Genomic DNA, 24541 nt, shown 5'->3' with positions numbered 1-24541 from the left:
AATTACTGATTCTCATGTTTAACAACATAAACCATTTGTTAATACTCTTAAGATGCAATTTTTTAATTTTATAAATTTGTTATATTAATGGGAATGGGATTTAATAAATGTCAGGAGCAGAATTATGTTAATATTTCATTAGTAACCTAACTAGTAACCTAAGTTTTTAATTTCGAATAAGCAATCATTAAGTAGTAATATTTTAAATTCTTAAATTCTTTTACGAATTTTAACCTTATACACTCAGATATCGCCTTTGAGCCTCCACACGGTTTCTTATAAGTAGTCTGCGCAGACTATTTAAGAAGTGAACAGTTTGAGCGCATGCAACCAAATTCTATTTTAAAAGTGACTGAGAGGAATTTGTCATATATATTTGAGACTTGAATCTATAGTGGTAGACAAGTAAATAAGACAAACTAATCATATTCATAAATTAAAAAAATTTATAGACATATATTTGCTACCACTTACTCATTTTTACTAGATCTTATATTAAAGAACTCTTTCGTAAACTGGTTTACTTTCATAGTGGTCTGCTCGTGAAAAACCGTGTGGAGGCTTTCAGTTGTAGGAGGCGTTGCTTTGAGGCGCCATCAACAGTCACCACTTTAAGATTAAAATTTTTTATAAATTAATAATTAGCAACCACATTATCTTAAGAATTTTAAAAATGACATAAAAAGCATTTTTAAGTACTCTGAGTGCAAAGGGTAAAGCTTCAGTGGCAGCTAATGTAAGAAAATACGCTCCCGGTTCTTTTACCACAGCACTTTTCTTATTGGACTATGAAAAGGTGGTAAATAATGGTTATACTTATTGTTTTTCTTTTTAAAAAAAATACCTAATAATGGGTAAGAAAGGTTTTAAAATTGCAAAAATTCTTTTTTACCTGTAAAAAGGATTTGATTTCGTTAAAGATTTATGTTTTCTGACAAAAAGAGCCGCTATTTTTTTTAAAAGGGCTGTAGACGCAATTAAGTTGGGAAGTAAGTTAATTCGAATAAGTATTCTTAACACATCACGCCAATGCGGAAAATCATTTAAATAATTCTCACTTTAGAATGCATTCGAAGACATTTTTCTCAGAATAGGATCTGAGATGCATTGTTAAAATTTTCTAAGATATTTTCTTCTTAAAAATAACTCATAATTTCCGTGGGAATATTTATTTCTTTTCTACTAACAACCAGCACATCAATATTATATTTCACACACAATATTATATATTACAACAAACCAATATAACCAACAAATCTTGTTCACTGTTAACAAGTTGTGGGTGGAGCAAGATTATAAAAGCGAAAAATATGACGAAAAAGAAATACACCACTTTTCATTTTCGAGATGAATATGAATACTTTTTCTAAGCGGGATAGCATTGAGAGTCTCGGGGTTTTTCAAGCCGCCATCTTGTCAAATACATTTGTTCAACAAGTGTTTCCAGGTGCTGTTGCCAAAAAAAAAAAAAATCAGTGCTTCAGGATAAGTTCGCGCACAGAAAAAAAAAAAATAGGAAGTCCTCCGCCACTTGAGATTCACAGATTTCAATGTAGAACAAGTTAAATGGATTTTTCGAAATGATAAAAATCGTATAATCCCCACCATTACAACCCCTCGATGTCGGATGGATACTTCAAAATAAAATCGGAATCGAAAGTGAGTTTTCGATATCACAAAAGAGATCACAAAATTTTCGGTCACTGATAGGTGATTGTCTTTGGAGAACAAAACGGTTTCAGCTAGTGACCAGTGACCTCGAAAGTATCTCAAGAGTGTGTGTGGGGGGGGGATCTCTCTCCATCCCTGTATATATATATATTTCTTAGAAGGGGTAGTGTCCCTTAATTTATAAAATGTGAGGGGGCCCTTTCCGTTGTTCCTGCCAGTGACCTGAAATTTTGATATACAGTGGAGCATCGCTTATACGACGCCGAAGGGACCACCGAAAAACGTCGTATAAACGATAACGTCGTATAATCGATTTTAACTTCTAAAACTGAAACTAACTCAGTTTTCAGTTAATTTTAATGTTTAACGTGTTGATTTACATAAATTTCTAAATTAGACAAAGCGAAACAAACAAATAACCAAAGAAGAAAAATTGCAGTGAGCAATTTGAATGTATGTAATTATATTTTCCTGCTATTAGTCTCTACAATGCTTTGAATAGCGAGTTGAACTTATTGCTTTCTATGATGCAATTTTAGATTTCCAATCATTGCCAAATCTAATGGCTGAAGCGCACTTGTGCAATTTGCAGGAAAAAAGGGAGCTTTTACATTTTCCGAAATAATTAGTATCGATGGGTGCGCTGGACATTGGTCGATGAATAGCAAAATTTTTCGTTTTTCCTTCTTCATAACATTGTCAAGTTTTTTCAGTCATCTAGTAAAAATTACGGTCGACATCCAAGCATTCTTGTTGACACCCTTTTCTGTATCATTCATGTTGGCAAATTCCGCCCTTTTTTAAAATACACAAGTAAAAATAAAAAATTAAATAAACGTGAACAAAATCTAAAAACCGACGTATAACCGATTCTGTGCGTCGCATAAACGATATATTTTTACATTAAAATGAATAGGAATGATTTGGGACCACACTAAAACGTCGTATAAATGTAAACGTCGTATAAGTGATCGTCGTATAAACGATGCTCCACTGTAGTTAAAACAGAAATAATTTCAGACAAAAATCAAAATTTGCACTTGAAGAAATAAACAAACGAGCGTTTATGAACTAGATAAAATTCGAAATGCGCGTTTAAGAATGTTAAAATGTTTCGATTGAAAAAATATGCATAGCTCAAAATGTATTAAGAAAATAAATAAAACTTCAATTATTATTATTATTTCTTTCTTTCTTTTTTAACGACAAATACCAATTTAAGGAAATGGACATAACACAAAATGTACGTTAATGAAGCGAATAGCACAGAATGTGCTTTATCAGCATTAAACAATGAACTCAAATTTTATACACGTACGTTAAGAATCCGTGAACCTAATCAGTAGGAAAATTTGCTTTCAAATAAAACGCTACAATAAAGCATTATTTATCACATATTTTTCTTTTAAATAAAAATATGATATTAATAACAGTTATAGAACCGTGGTGGCTCAGGGGATAAAGCGTTTCTCCTCGAGGTGAACCGGGTTTGAATCCCAGAGATGGCTGGTCGATACGAATTCCGCCCCCCCCCCCAGCTCGCATAGACCATAGATTGACCTCTCTGACGAAAAATATTCTTAGTTCTGGGAGGGACGGGATTTCTTTAAAACTATGTCGTGTTAGTCTCAAATATATTTAAATATCGACATTTATCTCACTTTCATCAGATTATTAAATTTTTTTAAGATCCTAAGAAACCCCATTATTTAATATTAATAGTTTCAATACAGCAAACACCAACCAATATAAGCAAATTTACACCAATAAATTTGATCAAAATAAAATTTTTGGGGGGGAGAAGTACTATCTATAATTTACAATGGAAATTTTTTTTTTTAAATTTCGAGACACTGTAATGTTGTCATCGCTGTGTATTATGTCAAACGTACTTTTTTGTAATACAAATTTATAAGAAAGAGAAAATTTAATTTTTGTTAGCAAACTGTAATCAGGGTGTGATTTCGTTACGTAGCAAATTACTAAACTCTGTTGCAAATTAAGAAAAAACCATCATTCCTATGTAGAGAGACTGCATCTAAGTGCCCGCCAAATGGATTCCAAGTTCCGAGTGAGACGCATATCAATATCGCCAACCCTCGAAACGACATTGCATAGACATCTTTTTGCTTGCTTTCTTAAATCATGTGAAATAAGGAAAACAAAACTTATTGAATAAAATCTATTGTTTTTTGCTTCCCGCAAAATTAGAGGGCTGCATCATATTTAATACTTTCTGTTCGCATTTAAGAAAACAGATAAAAGAATAATGAATTTTGTTACTCGCCATTTTTAGTAGTCCAATCAAATCCAATGTTATTGCAACGTCATATACTTGTTTATTTTTCAAGAAAGAATATTCTCCTTACTTGTCGCCAAGTCTAGGATTCCCATTAGACTTGTTAACTATAACCTTTTTTTAATAATCCTGTGATATATATCATAAAAGCTTACTAGAATTTAATTTCTGTCTGACGTGTTTAGCTTTTAAAAACTTTTATATTGTTTTGAAAGCATATTTGCATTATTTGTTAACGAAATAAAAGGGAACTATATGCTGTCGCGGATGATTACTTAAATCCAATGGCCTTTTCTTAACTTGCAACGTAGTACAGCAAGTTGTGAAAAACGAAATGCTAGTTATAAAAAAACAAAAAACAAAAATTGACGTTAACTTCTAATGATCTATAATTTGAATCGTTTTTTTTCCCCTCTTTTTTCTTGTGATATTTACGATATTTTTAATATGATGTAATTACGACACGCGAATTTCGAATAGGAATTATGATTTTTGTCGTTCTCGACTAATGACGATTCCCTCGTAAATCATTATTGTTTTCGTATCATTTTTTCTATAGTTATTAATCCCTTTTCTTTTGGCGATATATACGCGATTTTTTTAAATTTTGGTATTTTAATATGATGATATGGCGATCGTTTTCTCGGCTGTTACTTGAATTATTTTTCGTTTTTACAGCATTTTTGCAAGGTCATACAAATTCGGTAATTGTTCATATAAAGTAATTTCGGCACCCGAATTACAAATTTGAGCAATTACTTTTTGACGTGCTTCATCTCCGTGCTTCATCGTTAATCACATCGTTTTATGACCATTTTCTCGGCAGTTATTTTTTTTGTTTTTGCCGTCCTTTTTACATAGTTTTTCAAGTAACGATATTCTTAATATGTTATTACGACACATGAAATTCATATTTAACTAATCACTCTTTGACGCGCACAATTCGCGATTCGATAATCAAGGTCATTTTCTAATCCTTTTCTCGGCAGTTGAGTTACGGGTGGCCCAGCAGCTTGCACAACGTTATTAAAATCTCAATATTTTAAATGCAATAATAATATTACTACCGATGTATTTGGAATCACGCATTTGAGTATTTAAACTTTCATACGAGTGCATATAGATATTTAATATTTGCCATTCAGTGATCGCTTTATTGCAACAAGTCACACAGCAACGATTGCATGAAATCTCTGCATCACAGAGTGTATGGTGATTCCGCTTTAAAAAGTGTTTGTATGAACCCTGCTTTTACCATCACCTCCTACATCAGAAAGCTTCCTCTCGGTTTTTTATAAGCAGTCTGCGCAGACTACTTAAAAATTGAACAGTTTGAGAGCATGAAACCAAATTCTATTTTAAAAGTGGCTGAGTGGAGTTTATCATATATATTTGAGAATTGAATCTGTAGTGGTAGACAAGTAAATAAGGCAAACTAATCATATTAATAAATTTAAAAAAATTTTAGTTGCTACCACTTTCTTATTTTACTAGATTTTGTATTAAAGGGCTCTTTCGTTAACTGGTTTACCTGCATAATGGTCCTATCGGACTACGTATAAAAAACAGTGTGGTGGTTTTACTCGTAGTATTTTTTAACACTAGAAAACTTGACTGTAATATTATGTAATGTATAGAACACTTTCTTTTTCTTACTCTAAATCAACACAGAAACGTCTTTTTATTATCATATTATTGCAGAATTATATTAAATTCTCTCAATACAAATATTTCTTTACCGCTAAGTATTCTATTTCTGCTACATTTTTCATCATAGAATTTACGACGTGTTTTTTAAACTATTTGACAGATTAAATATAATATAGTGCTTGGCAATCAAGTTCCGAACCGTAGCGAAAAGCGTGAAAAAGACTCTTTTGTATGACACTTCATTCTTCAGAGGGAAGTGCGCGATTTATGGTATTTGCCTTGGGTGAGAGAAGCTCTTTCTCAAACATGTCTACCGGAAATATTTCATAGGTTGGTCACCAATATTACCAATTAAAAGACATTTATGACATATTTATGGCTCTCAATGAAAGTATGTTTAACAATATTAAATACTTTTTTAAACCAAAAATTTGTGTAAAATCTGAGAAGGCATTCTTTGTCATTTGTGATCAGCATGTTAGTACACATAAGGGAAGCTTCTAGTTTTTTTTATTTTGTGTTTGAATTTGCTAAATACTTGATTTATGCTATTGTTAGAATTTGCAAGATATGTACTTTGGAAATTTTTTTAAATACTATCAATTGCGTTTCAATGGACAAAGGGGAAGCTATTTTTGACATTAAAACTTGAGAAAAGGTAGTAAAAAAATATCACTCTTACCAAAAGCCTGAATCACTGTTAATATTTTTTTTTAAAGAAAAGGAGTAAAGTTCTAAATTGTTTTGGTTTGACGTTAAAAAAAATTGGATTCACCCGTACTCTCGAAACCAACGGTTCCCAAATGGTGTTCCGCGGAACACTACAGTTCCGTGGCTGGGTTAAAGGGGTTCCGATAGTTAGGACATAATGTTAACAGTTTTTTTCTTCCGATTCTTTTCTTTCTACTGATTCCGAGTTAAGAAAACATTTTTTGTCACATAATGAGAGTTTGCGTTTCATCACAAATCACGCCATTTTGTAACGAAATGATTCTCAAATTTAACGAAATACAGCACAAGGATTGCTAAATAGTCAGAAATGAGAGCTTTATTTCTGAGAGTGTTCCTAGATAGATAGCTAAATAGATATTAGTATCTTACAACTTCATCAATAATTTTAAAGTTTTGTATAATTGTAAAGTTAAAGTTTCCAAAAATATTTTATTTGAATTTTTTCAGCAAGCATCAGAGCATCAAAAGCGTAAATATTTTGATACCGTGTAAATAAAATAATTTTCTTGGAATGCTGAAAGATCTGGGAGTTCTGTAATTATGCATACAAGCTTGCAATTTTAATAGAAAGAAAATTCTTTTTACTGTAAATAAAAAGTGTACAAAAGGTATAACAACTATACATCCAATTATGAATTGTAAATAATAAAATTTGTATAATATGACAAATATTGTGAATTTCTAAGAATAAAAATAATGTGACCTAAGTATGATATGTTTTTTCTAATTATTTATATCATAGTTTTAGCGGTTTACAGTACACATCCATCCTCAATATTTGCCAGACGTGGATGAGGAAGCAAAAGTGGTTGGAAACGATAGTACCATTGATCATATTGATTACTAATAATGGTCATCATCAATGGCTCGACAGTACAGGGTGAGCCTTGGCCTTTTCAAGACATTTTTTTCAGGCTAACATTTTCTCTGCTAGCATTTTCCAGTTTTTAGTTTTTAAGACCAAAAGGTCTTTTTCTAGGCCATCTATCCATCTCAAATTCAGCCTTACTCTTTTTCGTGTGCCAACTCGTCTGGCATTGAAAACTGTTTTAGTGGTCTGGTCTTCATCCATTCTGATAACATGATCTCCTCCATTTGCAATCTAATTACCACTCTGGTTTCTAATACAATGACAAGATAAATAGGAATAAGATCACGATGATTAACTACACTTTGATAAAAATTTTCTCGAACAATAATTTAATAAATATACATTAATGTGAATTATTTATCGTTTCTCAGCTGGTCCTCAACGTGTTTAAGTGGTCAATTATTAATCAAAATAAATATCACAGAGAACATTTTATAAAAAAATTATTCGGTAACAAATGTTTTTGATCTCTTCTTTGTGACTTAAAATTTCTTTTTTTTTTTTTTAATACAAAAATTTTAATCGCTACTAAGTATTATCATTTCCAAAAAAAATGTGATAAAAATCTTCATCGTTTTGTAAATACTTTCGAGCTTAAATAGAACTATAAAAGAGAAACCCGAAACTCCAATAAATCCAAAATCGTTGCCAAGTCAAAGCGATAGAATCATATGAATCAGTAATAAATAAATTACAAACGGAAACCTTTAATATAGTCTGCTTTAAAAAGAAAAAAATACCGAACGATATTTTTTTCACAATATTTTTTTTTTTTACTTTAAGGAATCAGAAAGAGAAGAAAAAAAATCGCTTGGGGCTTGGTGTGTGGGTCCCATTGTGAGTATTGGGATTCGTTAAAAACCAGCGCATATCGCCACAAAAAAGTGCCTAACAATACAAAAATAGTCTTCTGTATTGTAGATTAAGTATGCGACTGCTCAGTATGAGTTGTTATAAAGGGGGGGAAAAAACTCCATTGAATGCAGCGGAAACAAGTCTTACTTCCTAAGGGCCAAGTGCAAAAAGTAATACAGTGTCGCCCCTTGTTCCAAGTTTCTTGTGAAACTGAATACCACTGAAGAAAATTTATTTGGGGTCCGAGGGTAGATTTTGGCGATGTTCTTTTCAACGGCCAGTGAAAAGTTCGACACCTTTTCGAAGGTTTTTTTCGTGTTTGGAAAAGTTTCTCCCCATTTTTGTATTTCCTGGGTCCTACACCTCATTCATGAAACCTTTTTGAATGTCTAAAAAAAAGAAGAAGAAAAAAAAGATATGCATCGCATCTTATCAGGTGAATTTTTTTTTATTCAATTGATAAACTCGCAAAAATGTGCCACTTTTAATAACGGAGGTTTTCATTATGTTTTGTTTATTGCAGATGCAAACTTTCGCTGAGAATCGAAACTGCAAGAATGCTTGAATATTAATAAATATAATACTTAGTTAAGATTTAAAGTATGTAATACTTTTCAGTATATTTATTATTTGGTTAATTTTGCTTGCTTTTTTTCCTTATTAAAAACAAATTGGGTGCCTGCGCCTCTCAACGGCCCCTAACCCATACATCATGAAAATAGCATACAGTGTATGAAAACACTTTGTATTATGCTTCATTATGGTGGCCGTTTGCTTGCTTTTTAAAAGGTTTAACATGACTTTATTATGATAAAGAGGTGAATTATATAAGCCTTCGAATTATTTAGAAATAATGGTGGATAAAAACCCCCCAAAAATGAATTTATTAAACCAAGATTCACACAATAAAAAACTACCACTTGAGAATATTTCTATATATATCACGTGCGATCTTGCAATACCTTTTAATACATTTGCATTATATTATGTCTGAGATTGTTTTATGTGACGCACGTATTAGGAAATTACTTTTGAATATTCAAATTTTTTTAATTTTATCAAGCGGTAACCTTTATCAAACGTTAGGTTGATTTCTTTATTTAAAATAGTTTATTTATTAAAGTTATTTATTTATTAATAGTTTATTTAAATAGTTACTTTATTTAAAATACTATTTTGTTATTTTAGGCTTCTCTCGATCTTTTCAAATTTCGGTAATAAATTTTGGACAACGCAATATTTCGAGTTATTTCGTACTTTATTATACCACTTTGTCGTTAACCTTTTTCGGGACTGGTGAGTCATAAATGCATTCGAACGGATTCAGAATCAGGATAGTAAAAAATAAAAAGCGGTGTTATTGCAAGCTGTATTATGTTTGGGCACAACTAATTTGGCAGACTTATTCTTGCTTTCACATCAAATCTAACTTATCCAATCCTAGTATGTTAAAAGTGTAACTATGCAATTTTTAATTCGAACTAAGTAGTGGTGAATTTAAATAAAGCAAACTATTATTACACCGCCCACAAATAAACTGCTATAAAAATAGTTTGGCTACCAGATTTATCTTTTTTTTTTACTCTGATTATCGACACCCTGAGAATGCATACATGACTTGCCCGACTCGAAGAGGTTAAGTGGTTTAGAGGCTAGAATTTTCATGCATATATACTTTCTTTGGAAAACAAATTTTAGTGGTGATTACACAGAAATTACAATATCGACATTTGTTTTATTTTCGTTACCGCTTTTTAAAGTATTCAAAACCCTTGGGGACCATGTCATTACAAATTCTCGTTATCGACCGAAATTTAATTTTTCCGCGATCTCCCGTGGAAAATTTAGTTAAATTATTCGTTATCTAACAAATATTTTTGTTAATATAGCTCTAGTTAAATTTTAACTCTAAAATTAACTCTTTTAATTACGAATTTTAATAATATTTTCTCATTTTTTATATGTCTCAAATTCTTGCTAATTTTCTTTCTCCTTTTGTTATAAAACTAAAAGTTTTCAAGCAGAATTTTACTCTAACTTTTTTTAAAAAAATGTCCCATTGATAAAGGGCAGTTTTGATTTTTAATTGATTTTCTACGACATTTGAATTAAAAATTATAAAATTCTTTAACCTTTTCCGGTACAATGTTACAGAGTCAGGCTACACTTATTCAGAAAATGTTACAAACCTCTAAATATGCAGAACTATTTGCTTTTAAAGGTTAACCTGTCTTTTTGAAATCACTATTTTTCTAAAGAACATAGAGTTAAACTTTATTTATACTTAGTAAATATGATCTATTCAAGCAAAGTGCTTGAAGCATTCATAAAAGCAACTCCACTACCTGCTTACTTCAGTGCTCTACCAAATTAGTGCTAAAAATTCCAGGTGAATTGGGCAGGGGCCGCTTCACGGCCCGGGTCCCCAATAAAATCAAAACACTAGGACTAGTAAATATGATCATCTTTCTCGATAACAAACATGTTGCCTGTCTTAAATTTTCAGTTAAAAAAATAATATATAAATGAATACATAATTTAAAGTTAAAATACGCGGCGAAAAGGAAGTAATTTATGTGTATAGTCGCATGCATATAAAGTTAAAAATAAAATCATTTGTACTGTGTATATTCTAAAATTATTCGTAAAAAAACAAATTAATACATTATTCCCAAACCTATCACGGATTTGAGACTCAGCAAGGTCCTTTACCTTCAACTGCATTATAACGCCAAAAATTTTTAAATTTTGATTTTAATCTCGGTCCAACATTGATCATTTGTTGCGGTTTCTTTGACAACTTTTAATCCCGGATTAGCCCTGTTGTTAATGCTTCCGACTGAAATAAGACACCAATGCCATTCCTCCACAATTGAAAGAAAGAAACACTATTTTCTCCCTGCAGATTAAGAGAACTCTATTTGTGGTTACTTTTCGAAGGAAAAAGGAGGCGTGGCTAAGGTATTTTTCAGTACCGCCTATCGGGCCTAAAGGATGTAAGCTTCAGGTATTTTTGTCAGAAAGCTAAAATTGAGATTAAAGTATGATGGATTGACAGATGAAAAACGCATGGAAACTGACTTGGGAGAAACATGTCGAAGGTTATAAGTCACCAGATTATGCCTTCTTATGCAATATATCTTATGGATTTCCCCTTTTGGAGATTTTTAACTCTTTCTCAATGTTGGATTAAGATTTTACTTGAAGTGAAAAAGAAGATTATCGTAGAAGGAGGGACGCAAACTCATTAATTATCTCACCCAAAGGCAATTCCATCATTTTGCGAATGTCAAATTTGCAGACTTTAATAGCATGAGTTTTTTTTTTCTTCTTCTTATAAATATAGCAGTTATAATAATTTTTGTTAAAAATAATTCCAGTAATTGTAGAAAAAATTATTGTAACTGCTTGTTTTTTTTAAATTTATTTATTTTTTTATTTTTATTTTTTTTTTTAACTGAGTCATGTACTTTTAAAGTCAACAAGTATGACTTTCGTAAATGATGGAATTGCCCAAACAAAAACAACTATGGACTAAATATATGAAGGATTTAATGAATCGAGAACTTCTTTTTTTTTGCTCTCATTTTGAGATAAAGCCAGGTCTTCTCTGATTTGAGATCCTCTGTTTGTCATCAACCATCATCCATCCCTTTCTGGATGGTCTTCACCTAATTCTTTCAAAATGACTCACTCAATTTTCTACTCTTACCTTCCAATGTACGTACACGTGCTGCTTTTTTAAATTTCATTTAACCATCTTGCCTGTAGCTGTTTCTTAGGCACTAGCTTTAAACATGTACTTGATATATGTAGCATAAACATTAAAGCAAGGGGAATTCTATGTTATTAATATGTTGAAAGCCAGGGGGGTCACTGGTGACTGGCACTGAGTTTGTTCGTAGCACCACGGTGGTCACCGGTGACCGGCAAAGCCAAGATTATTAGAAGCACAAAATTAGAGTAAATTTTTAATTTTTTTATATTATTATCGTTACTAAAATGGCTTGAAGAAAATAATGCAATATAGAACACGCAAAAATAGTTTTATTCATATACATAGAGATGCCAACTTACTCCAGACAACGAATAAATATTTTCAAGTGGCAGTTTATTGATTGTGATTCTTGGTGTAATAAATTCAATTGAGTGGATTTTTATCCGCCATTATTTCTAAACAATTCGTAGGCTTATATAATTCACCACTTTTTTTTCAGATACGTCATGTAAAGCCTTTTAAGAAATTGGCAATATCTGTCCAATATTTGCAAATTTAGTTTGTAGTTATTTACCGTTTGGCCAGACGGGCAAGTCATGTAAAATTAGCGTGGCATTCAACGTGCTAATGAGGGAAATAAACTGCTTCGTAGAAAGTGTGATAAAATTAAAACTGGACATTTGTTTCATAGTTTCAACTTACTTATCATTGGTGCGACAACCCATAGAGGACCAAGGCCTAAAGTGCCCATCTCAGTTTTCTTGAAGTTGGGCTCTGGAGTGCAGGAGCAGATGTTACGGTTGGATGGTCAGCCGAACGCAGAGCACCCAGTGTTTAGTCCCCAAGCATACATGGTACACATTTTATTGATCCATGGAAAAGATGAAAGGCTGAGTCAACCTTGACCGTTCCGAGGATCGAACCCAGGACCTGTGGCACTTATAATGCGAATTAGATATTATGCAGAAGTTAAAATATAAATACATAGTTTAAAATTTGGAAAATTTTTGAAAAAACATAGTTAAAAATATATGAAGCAAACATTGAAAAACAATTATAAATTTTTAAAAGAGAAGACGAAAATTTATTAATAAATAAAATTTTCTAAAAAAAAAAGATTTAAAAATTTAAAATTTTGTAATTATTAATATTAATTGTTATGTAGATTGTAATTAAATTGTAACCTACATAATTATTTATTTAAATTTAAAAAATATATCAATACAATAGTACTATTGCCTCTATATATTTTGCTTTGGCTATATTTATACAATATTAGGAAGCACTCTTTTTTGATGATATAATCATGTGAGCAGATGACGATATAATATCTCTTCCTTGTTTTGTTTTCGGAAATTTTAATTTTTTTAAAAATTTTTAAATATTTTTTTTTTAAATATGTTATTTATTCTGAAACCTACGTATTGATCACCAACAGCATGAAAATTTCTAAGATTTATGTGCGGTGATTAAATATTTGTAATTACTAATTTTTGTCTGCTACACAAAATTCCGTCTGCTGTGCCCCCCGGCATGCAGCTCCTGGGGGTGCCGCTTAAACGTTCTTTGCTAAAATTAATCCCAGTTTTCATTAGTTAATCACAATGATAAAATTAAATGAATAGATATTTCTCTTAAATATTTTTTCTTAACAAAAATAAAATGTAAAGGACTATATTCATGTGGCTTCAATGTACAATGAAACGTTAGCTGCAATTATTCACCACATTAAACCATTAGTAGATGATTTTATATCGTTAAGAAATGGCAAAAGATAAGAATCATCCGTTCCCCGTGATTGGAGAGATGGCAATCTTGCCAACAAAAAAAAAGAGCGCAGCGTCCCCTGCCGGTGAACAATAGTACTCTGCACTTCATTACTTTTAATGGACTCTCTCTTTTATATCCTCGACCATTCTCACTCTTTGTTGGACGTCTCGCGTTTCATGCAAAAGGCGTGAAAACTCGCACTTTCCCTTTTCGTTTGTGTAATCAAAAACGCACTGCGGCGCGTGCATACTCCTCTTTATCTGTCCTATTCTTCCCCACAGTTGCCCAATTATCTTCTCGGGTTATCTGCGATTTCATTCTTTAAAAATCGAAGGACGAAAATGTCATGGGAACTTTTCTTCCATCGTCGCTAGCTCTATGGGTAAATGTTTGTTCTCTGAATATATTCCTCCAAAGGAAGAAATTTTTCCCACACAATTTTAAAACCTGAAATAAAGTTCTTTTTAACCCTAATGTAGTCCGATTTGCAATTTTTGAGCATCTAGTTATTAAAAATAAGTTTTTTTTTTTTTTAAAAATTCATTTTCTCAAGAACAATTCGAACAATTTCGCTCAAATTTTGTATTTTGCCATATTAAATTACGTACCTTAAAATGATGTAAAAATTGTATACCAGTTGAAAAATTTTTCGACTATTATTAAATAAAATAATAATAAAAATTTACTTAGAATTATTTTTTGGTTAAAATTATCTTTGGATAAACGAATTTTATAATTGTTTGCAAAAGTTTTTTCAGTTCGCTTAAAAAGTACTCGGGATATGGTAAAAATTAAAATCACAAACGCAAAATATGCACAAATTAACAAAGGTCCAAGCTTTGGATGACTCTCCTGACCAAACTCTTGGGGCCATATTTCCGAGATTGCAGCTGTCCCCTATATTTTGGAGGTCAAAAATCCAAATCCGTCGATAAAAAGATATGTTTACTTAGAACGTTTTTGTACGTTTAATTAAGATTACGTCAAGTACGTTTATGTGCCTGATTTCGTAACTTAGAACATCGTGTGCGCTAACTAATTAGCATATTTCAGGTCTCCCTCTCAAAGCATTAAGATCAATTCCTAGGACTGGAAAATCCGATCATTAGATCAAAAGTTATTCAGGGTTGTCCGTTTTTTTTTTCGGCATTACAATTTAAGTATTAAATATGAATGAATAAATAAACAGATTTATTTCAGCTACTTTATCTCTTCTGTACTAGACTCACATTTTATGATAAATTTCAGAAAAGTTCTTTATTCAAAAAAAAAAAAAAGAATGTGGTAGCACTTTTCTTAACCGGTTAACGCCCAGCGTCATATATTTAGGACAGTTCCTTTTTTCAAAAACATTCATTGTGGTGGGAAACTTTTTTCAGTATTTTCATTTATCTGGGTGAATTAAAGGATTCTCATATACCACCAGGGCTCGAAAAACCGCCCGTCCTCGGCGGTCAAAAATTCCCCGCGGACAACAAATTTCTCGAATCCAACGTCCGCGCGGACGGCCATTTTCCCGTTAATGTTCGTGATATATTTTCAATATTTGTTATCTTACAAGAGTCTAGCTCCTCACTTCTAAAATGATCCTCTAATCTCGAAATACAGCAACATACTGCGCATGGTGGAATGGATGTTTTCTCTGTCTGGGTGTACTGCAGCGGTTGAAAAGGGTTTTTCAGTAATGAACTTGCAAAAAAACACATTACGTACTGGTCTTAAACAAGAAGCGTCAACCACAATTATGAACATCTACCTAAATGAAAAACATCTTTCAGATTTCTGTGCAGAAACCTCTGTAAATCATTGGCTTGATTGTGGAACTGGCAAACGCCGCATTTGATTCATTTAAAAAACGCAGTACCATCGGATAAATGACATGATAATTGACAGATAACTTGACCTTTGTTATTTAAATTATTTCATTAAAGAAATAAATTATTTCATTAAAGAAATAAATTATTTCATTAAAGAAATACTAGGTTTTACTATTAGTAACCTAGTATCTCTTTTATTACCGTATAATGTTATCCTATAGTATTTGTAATCCTAGTAACTACTAATTCATTGTGCAATTTATGTAAAAAATTGCAATAAATAAGAAAAAATTATATTTTTATTTTCTTAGAAGCTACGGGTTAGTTTCAAAGGAGGACGGGTACATTGTTGGACAAGCCGTCCTCGGGGACGCCTAAAATTTCTGAGTTTTTTCGAGCCCTGGATACCACAATGATTTAGTTATTTCTGATTAGATCTGGAATTATAAGGAACAAGTACTTTTTGATCTATCAAAGTCTTTTTGAATGCCCTTACAGTAGAAAAAAAACATTTAATTTCGAAAATATATTATACCACTTCTTCCATAAAACCACTTCTTGTATCATTTCAATATATAAATTCGGGACAAAACGGGCTAACTCCGATTTGGTCTAACTCCGATTTCAGAACCTAGCAGGTTTTGTACTAAAGTATTTGGATAGATACTATTATCTTTCGTATTTAAGATTTTATTTTAGAGTCGGCGATGAACAGCCGACACATTGGCCAGTTTATGACTACAAATCCAAGGATGCCAACAACTCCACTTTCTGCGAAAGTTTTAATAAATTGTCAGTGAATTAAAAAGTAAAGTTTGTAGAATAAGGATAATTACGCTTACTTTTTTAATAATGTCACCACGAGATAACTGCAGTGAAGTTGCATTTCATATGATACTTTAAATGTCTGATAAGTCGTGGTGTGAAAGTTATTTACCATGAAAAATACTAATTTAAAAATAACTTAAATTTTGTTACCCCTAGAAAATATTTTTTGACAAATTCGCATCCCAGCGAATGTTCAACTACGTAGGTTTGTAATTTTGAACCCAACCCAGAAGACAAAGTAACTCCTGGATCAAGCATTGGGAGAAACTAGCCTTCGAGGAGAATTTTTTAATAGAACTGACCCAAAATCCCAAAAACCTCCCATGGTTTGCCCGCCAGCAAGGGAGCTCTTACCCATGATCCGTGCACCACTGGATATATTTTAATTCAGCACTGTAATCGGTCCAATCGTGTGCAAAATTCATATGGACCAGTCATCGCTGAGATTCGAGCCTGGTTCAACTCATTTGTAGGCAAGCGCTCTATCCCCTGAGTCACCACAGATTCTTATTTATGATTAATATTAATAATCAAACTATTGAGTTAATAATCTTTACCTTTTTGAAAGCAAAACAATGCATATGTAGAAATCTGAATTGATGAGTAGTTTACCACCTGAATATTTAAGGTTGACCATTGTTGAATCAGTGATTGGTCTATGCTACATATTTATGTAATTCAGTTGCAATAACACATTTATGAAATACGCTGTAATAAGTTTGATTTCGACCCTGTTTTTTTCTACTCATTAAAGTTATTTATTCATAATGTGAGTTTTAAGAGAGATTTAAAGAAAATAATAATTAATATGTAAATGGAAAAAAATTATTTTACCAGTTTATTAGATAATTTAAAAATATAATTATATTTTAAATACACCAATATATATTATAATTCAAATTTAAAAAAATATGGCAGTTAGAGTATATTTAAATTTAAAGCTATTGTCATGTTTGGCACCTTGGGCTGAGGTATCAATATTAACGCTAGGCGAAACAATTTACGTTTCAATGATTGCTTCTTGCTTTAGTAATTCTGATCAACGGACACAGTGGAAGCCTGTAGAGAAAATTGAATTTTTTTTTTATCAATTATGAATTTTTCAACAATTTGGATTAACTAATTATATACTAATTATTTTGATCTTAATCAAATGTACTACATATTTTAATCTGCATTTTTACATTTTACAAATACAAAAATTTTAAATAAATCTCCGCTTATGTAATACAGTGTTTATAAATTATTAGGAGGCTTCGCCCGCTGGAGCTCGCCAATGACATAAAATAAGTTTAAAGTTTTCTGTTCAATAAAGCGAGCTAATTGGCATATTTGCAAAGACGCGAATTTTACAGGCATACTGTAGGCGTTTAAAGTTGATGCGGTTGAACCGTTGCTGGTTTTCATAGTTTTCCTTTCCATATAACTCAAATACGGGTTAGTTCTATCAAAACGAAGGCTAGTTTGCGATGCTTGATCCAGGAGTTTCCCTTCTTTTGGGTTACATTCAAAATTACAAGGCTACGGAGTTGAACATTAATAGTCGTAAACTCAGAATTGGGTCGGCTGATCAACACCGGTTGTAAAATAAAATATTAAATAAAGACTACTTTTAAATTTTTAGTTAAACAATTTTCTAAAAACTTCCTAATTATTTTATTAATTACAAATGTAACAAGGATCCAAAACTACCTTGTCGAAGTATGGTGGAATTTATTCCAATATTTTTTGTCAATCCAACAGTTCATGAAATTCCAAGAGTTTGATTTTATTAAATAATCAATAATAAATGATTTCTGCCTGCTACTTCATATTTAACCGCTACACATTAAATTAGCCATTTAAATTTCCCTACACATTTGTCCAAATATATATATATATATATATATTTTTACATAGAATTTTAAAAAATTTTCAAGTTTTTTTTTTTTTTATATACGCTTTGTTTTTTTTATCCTTTTAAATTCATTACTTAGTAAAAACTTGAATAAAATATGAATCTTATGCCTTTTATACACTATTTTAATAGTCTTGTTTTGTTAAATGCTAAATATGAAATATTTTTACAATAGTAATCAGTTATAAAAATTAGTTCTTATTAAATTGAAAGGAATTAAAGTTAATTTCTTCCATGTCGGAAAGTATACCAACTTTTTTGGTTCAAAACTTCATATTAGTAATTAACAATATATTGAATAAAGATTTAATTGAATCATCAAAGTGTAGATGGTTATTCAACTTGTATGTACTAAAAATATAATTTGTAATAAATTATTGATAAGCAATATTACAGCTAAATCACATTTTTATTTTTTCAGGTCTAATAAAGGTGAAGTATAGAAGAAATATTTACCATTTTTAATATTAAAAAAAATTTAAAATTTTTTTAACAGAACGCATTTAATAAATAAACTAGTTAGTTCTTGATACATTCAGATCGTTACAACTTTTCTTGTGGATGATAATTTCATTTGCACTAAGTCTTAAGAGGTTATATGTTTGGCAATTAAAGATTCAAAATAAACTGAAGAATATGCATAAAATTTATATTATGTTTAATTAGAATAGATTAAATTTTAGTGCATTTAATACTAAATCATGCTTCGTATACTCGTATTCCGTAGTTAGAAAATAACTGGAAACTTCTTATGTCAATTAATTTAGGCAGAAGAAGAATTTAAAAAATTTCTTGCAACTCGTTTCAAGTCCAGTTTCGAGATTAACAGATGTTCTATATTTAAAAAGAAATTTGGTTATTATTATCATTATGATTATTATTATTTTGCTTAAAAATCTGATTTTTTATAGTTGAAATATTTAAAAGTATTAAGATTTTATTTTTCTTACTCTGCTTACGATCCATATTTTTAATTATAAATATATGGTATAATGACGATAGGTGAAAAAGTTATTTCGGAATTTCTCTGCACTCCTTCACATAAAAATAATTTAATTAAATATTCTTCAAAAATTATTACTAAGGAAATTCAGCAATTGTGTTTTCGCTGAAATGAAGATTCCCTTTTTAGCAGAGCTTGAAATTTAAAGAATGAAGCAATCTCTTTAGAACAACATTGAAACCACTAAAGTCTAGAGAGAAAATGAAGAACGTAGATGGATCGAAAATGCATGACGTCACTAAACGAGTGCCGTGGCCCCCTGAACTTAATAACTCCTTTTCTTTTCGAGGCGGCCCTGGTTAGTTCCATCAAAAATCTTCACGTAGGCAAATTTGCCTTCACGCTTAATCCAGTAATAATTATTAAGCTACAGAATTGAACATTAACAGTCATTAATCCAACAGATGGATCGGTTTTTCAACGCCGTTTATGAAAAATGCTCAAGAGCTAAAATGTAAGTAATATGATATAGTTTTAATTTAAGTTTTGAAGTTTGAAACTGTAGTAAAATAAAAAAATTTCTATTTCAAGCTTTCCCAGTGGTCCGGTAAAGAAAAATTTAACCTTCTGAGCTTTAGTCTCCGAAATTTCAATTACAGACTTTATTAACAAGATTTATTTTAAATAATAATAAAGCTCAAATTTACACTAACTACCAACTACACTCGGTATAATGATTTTTTTTTTCTTGGTATATATAAAGTGGTGGCAAATGTTACGCTTTTTTGTTGGATTTTTAATTTAATAAAATTTATGTAGTATGATTTTGACATCATGACTAATAAATAAATTTGAACAAATATATGAGAGAGACTTGATAATAGTGTGGCGAAGACTTGAGATGCTGACAAATATGTAAAATTTTTGTTTTATTCACGTGTAATCATCAGCTTTAATTATTAGGGATGCCAGCTGCTCCGCTTTCCGCAAAAGTTTTAATAAAATGGAAGCGGAATAAATAGTAGAACTTGTGGAACAATGATACTTGCGCCTACTGCGCTTATGTTGCAGTTTGATATGATACTTTGAATTTTTTATATGTAGTGGTGGCAAAATGACTTAAAATTAGCGGTAAGGTTTTACTTCTCCATCTTAACACTAGGTAGCAGCACTACGGCGAAGTACCTTTCTACTTTTGAGTTTATAAGAGTCAAGTTTTTCCTAGAAACGAAGAGTGTAAAAAATAGGAAATAAAACAATTGTATTTTTTGGAAGTTTTCTATAATTTGAACAGTCATATTTTTAAAAAAAACCCATTTTTTTTTAAATTTGAATACTTTTCCTATCATAATTTTTTAATATTTCTAGAAAATAAATACATCAAAGTATTAAATAGTTTGAAAGTTTTAATTTCCAAAAGGATATATTTTTAAATATATTTTCCAATTCATAAACCGAAAAGTGCGAGCTGGCTGAAACCCATTAATTTTAAAAAATAAGAATTTTATTACAATATTTTGTGTTTTATAAATTATTGTGAATATGATTGTTTTCATATATATATGTTGCCTGTTCACAAATTTGTTTTTTATTTTGTACTCGTTTCTTCCATTTTTCATTTTAGAAAAATGCAATTATCGATATTTCTAGTTTTTTTAATAAAATTTTTGAATTGTTATCTGAATCATTTTAGCAACAAAATACAACACTTAAATTCAAATTTAACTTTTCAAAAATCGAAATTTTATTTGCAATCGGGAATTTGAAACTTCTTCGTTCAAAATATATGTATTATTGAAATAGCTCGTAACAAATCGCTTTTTTTTAAATTTTCATATAGGACTAACCATTTTAAATTTGGCAAATCTAAATTCTTATTTGTAATTCTAACACTGACTACCACCCAAATTTCTAACATTTAAATTTTACCTATGCAGTTTATCAGAACAATTAGATCCATGCCCATTTATTATTTTTTTTCATTAATTTTTTTACTACGTATTTTATTATTCTTATAGTTGGGAATAGACTTAGAAGAGGTCGCAAGCACGGAGCAATTTTAAATTGGTATAATTTCAAAATTAAAAATAAGAAGTAGCTGGAAAACAACAAAATAAATAAATCTATAAAATTTTAAATTTTAGGTGGTTATCAAATTTTTACCAAAGTATATTTAGCCAGGTTTCATTTTTATTAAATTAATAACAATTTCAATAGGAAAGTTTCCTAAATCGTGTACTCTTAAATCCTACAAGCAGATATCGCATATATACAGTGAAACCTCTAAGAAAGACCATCTCTATGTAACGACTACTTTCGGGAGGTACGGAATTTTTCCCATAAACTTTGAAGAAAACTTTTAAGAGAGACCATTAAAAACTCTCTATCATTAGCGAAAAATCATATAGTATCCTCGATAACAGATTTGAAGTCAATGTAACCTCTAAGAGAGACCAACCTCCATCATACACCATTTCACTGAGAAACGGAGAGTGGTCGCACCCCGGAGGTTTCACTGTACACCCTTGTGCAAATTAATTGGAACAAACTTTTTTTTCCGTGTTTTTAAAGAATATGTTTTGGGGTTGTTTCGGTTACAATGGAGTTGGACCTTTGCAGCCTATTGACGGTATGATGCGTTCTGAGCAGTACATTACTATTCTGGGTAAAAAAGTTGTTCCAGAGTTGAAGAAACGATACCCTGATGGAACAGGGATTTTTCAACAGGATTTAGCTCCTTGCCCTACATCCAAAATTGTCAAGAAATTCATGTCTGAGAATCAAATTGAGACATTGGAATGGCCAGGGAACTCTCCGGATATCAACCCAATTGAGAATCTCTGGGCCATATGCAAGAATCTCCTATTAAATATGGACTGTATAACTATGGAGAAGCTAATCACAGCGTTAATTCATGTGTGGTACAAGGACACAAAAATTATAAATGACTGTAAAAAATTAGTGGAATTCATGCCGAATCCTGTCCAAATGTTAATAAAGTGTCATGGAGATCATATTATGTACTAAAAACTTTTGAGTTTGTATAAATTTAAATAAAATAGCATTTTCTCTTAGTTTTCTGAATTTATTGAGTTTGTTTCAATTAATTTGCACAAATCCTTAAGAAAAAAATAGTAACGAATTTACCATTTTCCCATTGCAATAAATTCTGAAAAATGACCAATAACGCCTAGAACGTGAGAATATTTAAAAGGTAAAAGTTAAAACCGTTGCTACTTGCTTAATGTAAGTTTACAGGTACATATTGTCATAATTTATAACCGTACAGTTTCAAATTTTGAGATACTAGAAATTCGACTTATATATATATATAATTTTTTTTCTTACTTGAGGGCACTTGAGGATCGTCCTATTGGCAACAGGAATGCCAGAACTAGGCTACTCTTTTCTCGCTATCCAGTGGGCACCTGAAGCGAAGCCACGGCAGTGGAGCAGCGCCGCTCACCACAGTTTATAGGGCTGGTCACATTCACACAAAGGACATAGAACACAGAAAGAGAGAAAGAAACATCCATGCCCTGAGCAGGATTCGAACCCGCGGCCAATGGCTCCGCAGTCAGACACGCTAATCACTCGGCCACCTGGCCACCGGCATATATATATATATATATATATATATATATATATATATACATATATATACATATATATACATACATACATACATACATACATACATACATACATACATACATACATACATACATACATACATACATACATACATACATACATACATACATACATACATACATACATACATACATACTACCGGTTAAAAGTTTAGTCTCACTTGTATTTATTTCGAAATTTTCAAAAATAGTTCAATGTTTTTGACTTAAACATACGATTTATCAAACATAATCATAAACAAACATCTCTAAACTCTGTTTTCTTTTAAAACTGTTCATTATTTTTTCATTTTGTATCTAATCTGTAGTTGATAACGAAATGAACGAAAGTGCATGTAAGTACCTATTCTAAAACAAGTGTAATTTATTTAAAAAATTTTATTAATTCTTAGTTTATAAACAATTTACTTTTCATCTTCTTTTATGGGGTTAATTATTAGTTATGTTCACATACATGACAAATTTTAAATATTGATATAATAGCCTTAATTAGCCAGAATAACTGGTACATATTAAAAACAACAACAACAAAAATTTTATGCAATTTATTACAGAAATATGAGTCAAAACCAGAAATAAGTGTGGAAACACGTGCAGTAATTATTGCACTCCATGCAGAAGGCTATTCAAGTAGACAAATTGCCTTTAAAACTAATGTTTCTCAGACCATTGTTGTCAGAACTTTGCAAAGGAAGAAAGAAACTGGCCAAAATAAGAGCAGCCAGCGATCAGGGAGACCTAGAATAACGTCCAAAGGTGAGGATAAGTTTATCCGCCTTCAAATTAAGCGACAGCGGACTCGAACAGCACCAGAAATCAATGAGGAATTGAATGCTACTCGGCAGAAAATTGTGTCAGTATCTACTGTACAACGTCGACTTCGTGACTATGGTTTAAAAGGTTGTGTAGCTGCCACGAAACCTCTTTAAAAAAACAAAATAAATTAAACGACTGCAATGGGCTAAAAAACATGTTACCTGGTCTTTAGAACAGTGCTCAAAGGTTTTGTTTACGGACGAAACAAAATTTGAATAGTTTGGAAGCAAACGAAGGCAGTATGCTTGTCGTTTAGTTGGTGAACGTATGACAAGTCAACTACCAACTGTGAAGCATGGTGGAGGTTCAGTCATGATTTGGGGATGTTTTGCCGGTGTTAAAGTTGGAGATCTTGTAGGAATAGAGGATATTATGGATAAAAAATATTATCACAGAATATTTTGCAGCTTTACGCCTTTCCATGTGGACAGAGAATCATTGGTCAAGGATTTGTTTTTCAGCAAGATAACGATCCAAACCATTCATCGAAATTGTGTACGAACTATATTGCATCAAAAGAAAAGAAAAAAGTTCTGAAATACATGGATTGGTCCCCTTAATCCCCTGATATTAATCCTATTGAGCTATTGTGGGATGAACTCGATAGAAATGTTACAAAAATGAGATGTACCAATCAAAACAAACTTTGGGAATCTTTACTTAGTTGCTGGAACCAGATATCAGCTAGAACATTAAAAAAACTAATAGAAAGAATGCCAAAAATATGTGCTGCTGTGATAAGGGGTAAAGGAGGATATTTCGAAGAATCCAATATTGGACGAAATTCATAAGTTATGCATAAAATTATAGTTCTTACTATATAAGCGTACCTACATTTCTCAACATAAGGTTAATTTAATGTAATTTTTTTCAGTTTAAAAGAAGTCATTTTTAATTGTTATTTGTCTATTTTTAAAAATTCAAGAGTGAGTCTAAACTTTTGTCCGGTAGTGTATATATATATATATATATATATATATATTATATATATATATATATATATATATATATATATATATAT

General features: G+C 31.0%; 1 protein-coding gene across 1 annotated transcript; it reads left to right on the top strand.

Annotated features, from left to right (window-relative positions):
* Positions 1 to 1620: 1620 nt before the first annotated feature.
* On the top strand, positions 1621 to 23633 carry LOC147810874 (uncharacterized). Its single transcript, XM_087162131.1, has 2 exons — positions 1621 to 1659; positions 23259 to 23633. Exons 1-2 carry the CDS (start codon positions 1621 to 1623, stop codon positions 23631 to 23633), a joined length of 414 nt encoding a protein of 137 aa, XP_087018257.1.
* Positions 23634 to 24541: the final 908 nt, after the last annotated feature.

This window comes from Parasteatoda tepidariorum, chromosome 4, assembly GCF_982258835.1.
Source record: "Parasteatoda tepidariorum strain Cologne lab strain chromosome 4, Ptep-v5.0, whole genome shotgun sequence".
Taxonomy (NCBI): Eukaryota; Metazoa; Arthropoda; class Arachnida; order Araneae; family Theridiidae; genus Parasteatoda; species Parasteatoda tepidariorum.
Note: the sequence above shows the minus strand (reverse complement) of the source record. Positions and strands in the feature narration are given on the sequence as shown.